Source organism: Monopterus albus, unplaced genomic scaffold (assembly GCF_001952655.1).
Source record: "Monopterus albus unplaced genomic scaffold, M_albus_1.0 scaffold105.1, whole genome shotgun sequence".
In the NCBI taxonomy this organism is placed as follows: domain Eukaryota; kingdom Metazoa; phylum Chordata; class Actinopteri; order Synbranchiformes; family Synbranchidae; genus Monopterus; species Monopterus albus.
Genome location: NW_018127985.1, coordinates 1,477,965 through 1,487,756, shown reverse-complemented (window position 1 = coordinate 1,487,756; position 9,792 = coordinate 1,477,965). Strand labels below are relative to the sequence as shown.

The following is a 9,792-nucleotide window of genomic DNA, read 5'->3' as shown; positions in this document are numbered from 1 at the left end:
GGGAGAGCACTGTGGTGGAGGCGTCCAAACACAAGAGGTTAACTCGCTTAATATTTTGGCGTTTACTTATTGTTTCAGCACAGACTTCCCGACCTCCTCACAGAGTCTAATCCCGTTTGTAAATAATTAATGACTCTACTGTGTGCTGACAGACTTACAAATGGCTAAAAGGCTTTACCAACTCTGTTTATGAGTACCCAGAGATGACCTAAATACTTTGACACTGAGATTAAGACTGTGCAACTTCCTTTTTCAATTTGCTGACACTAAAAATAAAAACAGAAGAAGTTAAAAACATTCAACATTCATTTTATTGGTTTGGTTTTTTTGAGTATAGTGGTTATTTCTGCCTTTCAGGCACTCACAGACAAAACAAACAAATAACAATAACTGGGAACACAAAAAATATAGCTTTCTGATAATATCTGTGGCTCAGTCTAGTAGTTATGACAGATACAATAATAAGTCTCAGTACCTCATCAACACAAATGTCAATAACAACACTTAACATAAACATGTAGAAAATGTCCAAAACTGGAACTAATACTTTTGAAATTCTCTGTGATTTATAAAATGACACATCTATTTACATTCAATTTGAATAATTACCATTTCAAAAAACAAACAAACAAACAAACAAAAAACAAACATAGTGTATGAGTTTGACATTGACAAAAATAAACACTGATTATTCAAATTTGTGATATAATATTGATTATATCTAGAAGGTTCCATTAAGTACGTTCAAGTGCTATTAATAAGGATGTACAGGAGGGCCGCTGGGGTCGCAGCCACATTGGCTCTCCTGTCAGAGTGGCATAAATCAAGGTGCAGCTCAGAGACTGGGGTCCGGGGGCATAGGCCAAAGGTCACAAAATTCAGTCAAACCTCCACCTCTGAGACACAGTCAAAGTAGTTAGTACAGAAAAGTGGCAGTGAAAAGGGAAGTTACCGGGTCAGATTCCTCCCCATCACTGCCTTGGTTACTCAAAAAGAAAGATAATATTGTAATACAGCACAAATACTGTGTTTATTTAGTTGCTGTACGTAACAGGGTTATTGTTTAGTTATACTGTGGTGATGTGGGGCAGACTGGCAGTAGCACATTTGGCCACCAAAAGTAAAAGTCATTAGAGGTTGAAGCCAGTGCTTGATCCTTATCACTGCCAGTTCTGTCACTCTGCACAGAGTTGTCTTCACATCTGAGGCCTGACACCCTCAGTTCACAGCTGCTGGCGGATGTTCTCCAAGGAGGCTGACATCTTCTCACACGAGACCAAAAAGTGACCGGTTCTGATTCGAAAGCTAACCAAATGCACTGACCAGACGCCTCCATCACAGAAGAAAACAAGTTCAAACTAGCAACTATGAACATTAGCAGCTTCTAAAATCCTGTTGAAAAATAAAAAATATATATATTTATTTCTCATATATAAAAAATATTTGTCATATTACTAGACGGTTCTTTTCACGGGACGGGTCGGACTCACAGTTAAATGTGCTTCTTATATTTAACATGTGTGGATGTGTTAGATTACTTTGTGAAGTCATGTTTATCAGTTCACTCAAAAGATCAAGCATGTGTTAGATTGTACTCCATTGCTTTATAACATATTCTTCTCTTAGAATGATTCATTTGCTCAAAAACTAAAATTTCTCTGTCTTCTCTCTGTGCCCTGTAACATTCTCCCTGTCTTTCTGTAGTCCATCTTCCCTTATCTTCTGATTCCTGGAATGATTGTATGTGCCTGCTAACAGACTGTTTGCTGGCTGGACAGTGGACTTTCCAGAGACATGCTAGGCGGAGACAGGTCTGGACGGGCGCAGGGTTTAAACATGGAGGAGATGTAGAAAGCCTGCAGGGACAGACACAGATCATGTCAGGAAATATACACAAACCACACACTGTCAATCATTCATGGTTTACCAACACCAACAGTGGTCAGAGTGAGGTAACCGATAGTTTATGCTAACTCCGTTAACAGAGAGCAGACAGAAGCAAATCCTGTGAACACAGAGATACCTGTTGTTCAAGACGACTTAGAAAAGTGTGATTTGTCAACATACCACCCAGTAAGCAGTGAGTCCTCCTTGTATGAAGCCTGTGAGGACATCTGTGGGGTGGTGACGGTAGTCAGAGATGCGGCTCAGGCCTGTGTAGATGGCGATCATCACTAAGAGGAACTGTATTAGTGGGCGCAACAGCCGAGCTCCTCGCCACGACAACCGTGCCTGCAGGTAGAACTGTAAAAAAGGATATAAATATTATTATATCGATAGTGGCTTTACGATCACTACAGACAAGTGAACATATGCATGCAGATGCTTGTGTGACGTGTGATTCAAGTGTCTATAAACACAGACAGAGCCTTTTAAGCAAAACCTTGACATCTATTCAGTCCAGTACCCAGAGGGGAAAAAGAAGCTTGGCATGTGTCCATTAACGCTATTCCCAGCTAACCCCATTTCCTTCTTTTGTTCTTCCTCATCTCCTGCATCAGCACTACAGTACAGCTGGGTGTTTGTGTCTATAAAAACAGGGTCACAGGGTAAACATGATGCAGACACAAGGCTCGCTCAATAAGGTGGCTGGAGTTCTGTCTGGACCCATCAACTGCTGGGGAGTACATGGTGTACATTCCTGCAACAAGGCCAACCAGCAGTGGGTCCTTCTCTCCTGCTCCTATCCTATATAAGAACAGATGTCACTCTTCCTGCTCTAAACACATGCAGCTGGCCATGATCCTCTTGGCATGTAGCTACAGGTCTGCGGAAACACTAGCTAGCAGAAACTTGGCATGCAAGGCTGTGTGTTATGGACTGTGGTGTGGAGAAACAGTGAAGAGTGGTTTGGTGAGGAGAGAACGCAGGGGTAACAAACAGCCCTTGTTTTTCTCAGACCACTCCTCACTTCAGTTCTACACCCTTGATTCATCTTGTTCAGTGTCACCCTACTCATCCTTGTCTGTCTCTTCTTGTCAGTGAGACGCTGCTTTTCATCTGGACTTCTACTGTGCCAATGCAAACTGAGGAGAGGTGAATTTTCCACAGCACCATCTTCACTTCACGTCATTCATTTTACACACTAAAATGATAATTTAGGGGTTAATGAGAGGAAATACATGAGGAATGTGAGTGTTATATGGACAATAATGTGCTTTTGTCTCCCTCTAACTGTCGGTGCTCTCCCGCAATGCACCCATGACTACTGAGCAGTGTGAGAGAAGGAAGAAGATGAAGAGACGGGGGCGGTTTTGGGGGTTTAGAGGGTGTCTACTGCTGAAAGAAGCCTGTCGATCTCTCAGCAGGCATATTCAGCCCTCCAAACCCTCCTCTAAATGAGACCCACAACAAGGCTGCCTCTGTCTGTGTAGTCTCTTCATCTATTCATGCCCACCCTCAACACCCCCCCTACACCAAACTACCACCATCCCCATCAATCTCACCAGCTCTTTCAGTTTGAAGCAGGATGCCTTTGAAGAACTACTGTTCTCAAAGTTCTCCTCCCTTATTATGAGAAAGTGTGAATATCTTTAACAGCATATGTCTTTGAGTGTGTTTGCACATGTTTAATTAGCTTATCCAGTATAGAGTTGCACGCAGTGTTCTTTGCCGCCAGGCACTGGCATTGTTTCTAATAACTGGAACGAATATGAGAGCGCTCATATTCCCCCAGCACTGTAAACCCAGTACCAAATACTGAAATGATACACAGGTTTAGGTGAGCATTAAGGTCACACTCCAGTTATGTTTGTGTGTGTGTGTGCATGTATGTTTGTGTTTGTAAGGTAGAGGTGACTTACTGCCAGATAGAGCATGGTGTACATTGCGAAGGAAGCATGGCCAGAAAAAAAAGACTTTCTGAAAGAGATCAATAAATCATGCAGGAGGTTAAACATTAACTTTTACGGTATACTTCACCTTTAGCAAACAGAACAAATTACTTTGAACAACCCTCTCATGCACACACACCACACACCTTGCCTCCTCCTCCATCTTCCGATTAGGCTGCCTGCAGGGGACCTGGGACACATAGCTGCCCAGAGCGCAGTTGATTGATGCATAGGTGATGTTACAGACAGACAGGAAGTTAGGTCGCAGGCGTCCCACGCTTAATTTGGCCATATTGGTAAGAGACTGACCCACACAGCAGCCGAACAGGAAGCTTCCCAGTTCCTTGTACAGGCACGACACATAGCGGTTTCGAACAAAAGCCCGCGAGTGTACAACTCGAAAACGCACTCGGTAGCACTCACCCAGTGCAATCTGAAAAGAAAATAAGGCACAAGAAACTGGTTAACATACCTCATACTGCCCGGCTGGACAAATATCACACCTGTAAAGGTGTGTTTGGTTCACAGTGATGACAACTTTAACACTTAACAGGTATTACTGTCTTACCGCTAGGCCAGTAATGGCTATACCACCAGCAATGAGCAGGTCATCAGGGATGGCCTCTCTCTCCACATAGGGGTAGGTGATGCTGGAGTCTCCACAGAAGAAGCCTCGCCTGTACGGAGTCACTGCCTTCAGCTCACACGCAAAGAACGGAATTGAGGCTGATGATATGTAGGAGAGGGGACAGACAAAAAAAAAGAAGATGGCTTGATGAACGTTTCTCAGTGTGTGTTTGCAAAAAAGCATCACAGAAAGAGAAAGAGAGACACAGACAGCAAGAAAGGGAAATAGTTGGCATGAGCTAATATAAATAGGGCCCTTGCCTCAAGGAGCATGTCATGAGATGCAACATGAATAGGTGACAGGATTTCCAGATTCCAGGGGAATTAAACATTCCACACATAGCTGCTGCTTCCACCAGAGGAGCAGGGAGAAGGGGAGATGACAGACACAGAAAGACAAACTGGGAAGAAGGCCTGACAGTGAAGAATTGGGATGAGGAAGGAGGAAAAAGATATTAGAGAGCATGTTACACAGAACATTTCAGTGTGCCAAAAGCAGACAATAAACCCAGTGAAAGAAGAGCAAGGTATTGTTTAACCGTGATGTTTGGCTCCAGTGTGAAGCACTGACCTCACATATAATTTCATAGCATTTCCTGGCTGGTCACTAATTATAAGAACTCAATATCAAGTGAAGGAGTCACGGTCTGGCTCACTTTAGCAAACAAACCTTACAGAGGGTTTACTGGATCAAAGCTGTGTAACAATTTAATGATTACAAAAATGGAGGTGGTGTTTGTTTCCCCCCCAGAAAGGCCAGAGTTACGCAGCTTGTATTCCATACTAATATCCAGTAGTATTGTAAAGGCCTGCTAAGCCTGCTGCATTTCTCTGTCCCTTATCCCATGTTCCCTTGTCACCCAATGGAATGCAGTGAGACCATGGGACTAATCATTAACCTCTGTGCCTCTCCCTGTCATCCCAGTCCTGCTGGTTAGTTGGAAAGCACCCAGGCCAAAACACTGCTCCTGCCAGGAAATATCTCAGACTACGTGACTAAGTAGTGCGCATGATATACAATCAAAATCAGACCAAAACGTAGGACACACAAACAACGGCATGCAAACATGTCTTTAAGAATAATAATTCAACAATTTTGTCCAACAAAGGGCAGGACACAAACACCTTATCTAGATAAACTATGTCCACACTGACCTTGTTTCTATTTCAGCTATAATTCTGTGTGCTTACTGCCGTTACACTCACTAAAAACATGCATACCGCTCATTCAGCCTCACTGACCGATAAAGCCAAATAACAATCTATAAATTCGAGGCTGTCAGCCCAGAAAACACATGGCTGAAGACTGTAGCTGAAACACAGCCAGACTGGAATACTAACATTCTACTGTAGTCAGAAGTGTGTGTTAATGACCTCTACTGTCAAAGTCAAAGCCCTAAGAGAAAGACAAAACACAGATAAAAGCCAGCCCACTTACACATTAAATAGGGACCGAGTAAGGAAGTGAGGGAGGGAAACACGTTGCAGGCAGATAGCAGAGGCTGTGATGCCAACAATGAGAGCAAAAAAGATAGGAAGCACCTCTCATCTGACCCCGATCTCTCCCTTATCTCATTCAGTTGCCACGTATACAGTCGTCTCATCACACACACACACACACACACACAAATCCTTGTTTTTGTCACTCACCGGGTTCCTACATAGACTTACATTCATTTCCAGGAGACTTACTCTAACATTAACCTGAACTGCCACACACACTGATTTGTAAGAACATATAATTAATAATACTGCATCATTCATTATTTACTCAGGATTCTTGCCTTTATAACAAATGTCATTACTGTGTGTTCATTACATGCATGCAGCCCAGTGAAATCCACCTGAAATATGCCATCAAATATTATAGTGTGTGAAACCTGTAATGTTGGATTTTGTGTTGCCACCCCAGTTAGTTAAGTGGTGTTGGATGTGACATATGGTGCACCATATTTACAGTATAAGAATGTTACAGAAAAAAAGGTTTCCTGGTTCCTTTCTGCTGCCACACATCTCTCTTAATCTCCTAATCATAATTCCCTTATCTGTGTGTATCATACCTTGGTGGAGAACTGCACAGAGATATGCCCTGGTACCAATTAAGTGGATGCACATTATCCTCTTTTGGTAATAATGCACTGCACTCCATTTTAAACATGTTTAACTGAAAAAAATCATCTAAAACACAGTCAGCGGTCACGACATACTGCCTGGACAAGACGCCAGGAAATGTATTGACTGTATAATCACAGGTGGTACTCTTTTCTTATGAGAAATAAAGCTTATTCCAAAGTGTCTTTTATCCCCAAAAGTGGACAATGCACCTTACAATGAAGGTCTGGCTGTGCTTTGCGGGCTGAAGTGTGTTAAATCATATTTTGCATTGTATTTGCTCAAATATTGTAACAATGTACAACATTTGATATTTGTTCTGTCATAAACAAACTGTTAAATGTATATAGTGTACATAAAATAAATTACTTTTATAGCAAATCTCTTGCTTTTCACACTACCCATTAACAACATCCTATTAATGGGTGTTTTCATCAGCCTTCACAAAATGGCAAGTTCTCTTTCAATAACCAGTATTTTGTTGCATTAAGAGGTAATGGACAGATTCTCCATTAAGTCCCAGATACACATGGAATAATTACATATGGGGGTGAACCAGACCGCAGTGTATTTATGACCTGCCAAAAGTGATGGCTAGCAATATTTTACCATTTTTGCTTATCTGTTCACAAAGCTTCTCAAAAATAATTCACTAACTCTACGTCAACCTGAGCTGGGTCACAAATTCTCAGTGCCGTAGAATAAAAATAGCACAGAGCGGCAGTGCTAGAAACCAAAAATGTCTGTCCATTTCTATACAACTTGCAAGGCCCTATGTCACAACCAACCTCTATTCTCTAAAACAGTTTTCACAACAAGACACAAAAACACTCCAAAGACATTTGTCAGGCAGCTGTGAGCAAAGCTCTGCACCTGGCAAAGGCATGCTGAAAAGAGAGCCAGGCCAAGAAGGCCTGCAAAGGGACCCAAAAGGAGTCGGTCGGCTCACATGGCCGAGACAAAAGGGGCAGAAAGAAAGAAGGGGGGAAGAAGAGAAGGAGGAAATAAGGAGAAGAGGAGGAACGAGAGCTTAGGGGCTATGTGCCTCATTCTGAGAAACTCTTCTGGTTCTAATTTACACATCTATGACCACAGCCCAGAATGAGCTCACTGTGAGAGGAGAACAACAACAGCCAAAATCAAGAAATTTAAAAAAGAAATAAAGACTTGGAGAAAGTGATTAAAAGCAGAGTGCAAAGACAAAAGGTCATGGTGGTAGTTATTCATCTACAGTATGTGCTTAAGCTCAAAATGCTAATCTTCTAAGCTAAAATGAATGATCAGAAGGCTAGAAAACTGACAAATGGGGTGAGGGCAGTAATACTGGGGTGAGAGAAAACTGGAAAGATGGAGCCAAGAGAGATGCAGCAAGAGTTTCTCTATGAAGAACAGCAGACGGAGGCAATTTGTGGTGGTTCTGGAATGTGAGGGTCAGAGATCTGGGCTCTGCTGGGACCCGCTCTGTAAACATGACCCCGCCTCAACCAGCAGAATACCCCCAAATACAGATACAGACTCAACACAGTCGCATACACGTATAAACCACACACAGCTACAAACAAACCAAACCAGCAGCCACACAGACTAACAGACAACCAAACAAACTGAGAAAACCCAACAGCATCTATGAAAAAATAAAACCACTAACAAAGCAAATAAACCACTAAGCTAGAGCTAGTAAACCACATAGAATCAATCAATCATAAATACATGCATTGATGCAAACAGCCCATCCACTATCACAGAACTCCTAACTAAATGAACTCCTGCGGATGCTGCTGCTCCAGGACAAACAGCTTGTGCATCCTCATAGATTAGCAATGACACAGCCTAAAGCTATTTCTAAGCCACAGTAATGGCCATCTGTGTCATGACACCCAATAACATTTGACTGCATAGGCTTTGTTCTACATTTGCCTTTCGATAGAACTGGAGGGCAGACAATTAGTGACCTGTCAACACTGACCCGTCTGGTCCGCAGCTTAAACTAGGCTGAGCCTAGGCTTGCTACAGTGGCTACAGGGCTGGTCCACCCTTGTTGGGCCTCTTACCTACTTGCATGTGCTAATGCTTCCCAAATTAACTTTAAGCCATTTGTTAACCTTCGAGTCAACCATAAATAAATAAATAAATAGTGAGTGGAATCAGTGGAGCTGGGAAATGTCCTACATTGATTGTCTGCCTCAAGCAATGTGGTGTTAAATGGGCACGTACAATTAATTGTGCAATAATGATCTTAACAGTACTTCTAACCATAAGCTAGTCTTGACCTGTTCTTTTATCTGATCACTGTTCAGTTTGAGCCAGGTATTTATGGGGCAAAGCCAAGCTTTTTAACTTTTACCTGATATAAAAAAAGTCTTTCTTTTATGCACCAGTCTGGGAAGAAAAGGGGAGGTGAGGAGAAGTGGAATGAGGGTGAGTAGCAGCCCCCACCTCCCACCCCCACTAACATTTCTTTCCCATAATTGGCCAGATTGTTCTGAGAGACAGATCTGTTTTGTTTGCCCTGAACTGTTGCACAAAGAGACTAATCAGTAAAGAGCAAGAGGGACTGAGGAGTCACTGCAGTCTTGGATCTTTGTGAACCGTCTGCTACTATCAGCGCCTGCTGCTGCTCCATATAACTCCATACAGCCTCTTTAGACACAGCAGGTACCCACTACTTTTATTGTGGTACGTTACCTGCCCACTGCTATAAACAGAAGTCAGTGGATCTTCCGTCCCAGTATCAGCTTTGTTTATATCAAATTCAAGTGGTGCAGGCTCACAGATGTTTGTTCTATTTTCAAATAATATAGTGAACATATCCACCATATTCAGGGGTGAAAACAGAGCTTCTCAAAAGGCCCAGAAAGACACAATGACAGAGCTGAAAATACCTTATTAGCCAAAAATGCTCATTTTTATTGAAGCTTTTGTTCAAAATCAACAAACTCACAGAGCAAAAGAAAGTGTGTATAGACTGAATTACGTTTCTTGTAAGCAAGATAGTTCCAGCTGCTTTTGTGCTGCTTTAACTCCCACAATTGCACCAGGAGAGCCATTACTTGCCCCTTCTACTGTTACTGTTACCTCTGGCCAGTGGAGACATGCTTCCCACAGCTGCTTCTGTTCTCTCCACGCTTCACTGACCTGCTTCCTGAAGCACGGCTCTGGAGTTCAGGGCATAAGTGGTGAGCTCTGAAGTGAGGTGTCTGTCTGTCTGTCTGATTCAGCA

General features: G+C 42.5%; 1 protein-coding gene across 1 annotated transcript in view; it reads right to left on the bottom strand.

Annotated features, from left to right (window-relative positions):
* Window positions 1-313: 313 nt before the first annotated feature.
* ppap2d (phosphatidic acid phosphatase type 2D) overlaps window positions 314-9,792 on the bottom strand; it is a 15,161-nt gene continuing 5,682 nt past the window's right edge. Inside the window, exons 2-6 of the mRNA XM_020610566.1 lie at window positions 4,402-4,559; window positions 3,980-4,266; window positions 3,804-3,861; window positions 2,068-2,244; window positions 314-1,856 (exon numbers count right to left, since the gene is read on the bottom strand). Of these exons, the coding sequence (XP_020466222.1) occupies window positions 1,752-1,856; window positions 2,068-2,244; window positions 3,804-3,861; window positions 3,980-4,266; window positions 4,402-4,559 (785 nt within the window). The 3' untranslated portion in view covers window positions 314-1,751. The remainder of the gene's footprint in view (window positions 1,857-2,067; window positions 2,245-3,803; window positions 3,862-3,979; window positions 4,267-4,401; window positions 4,560-9,792) is intronic.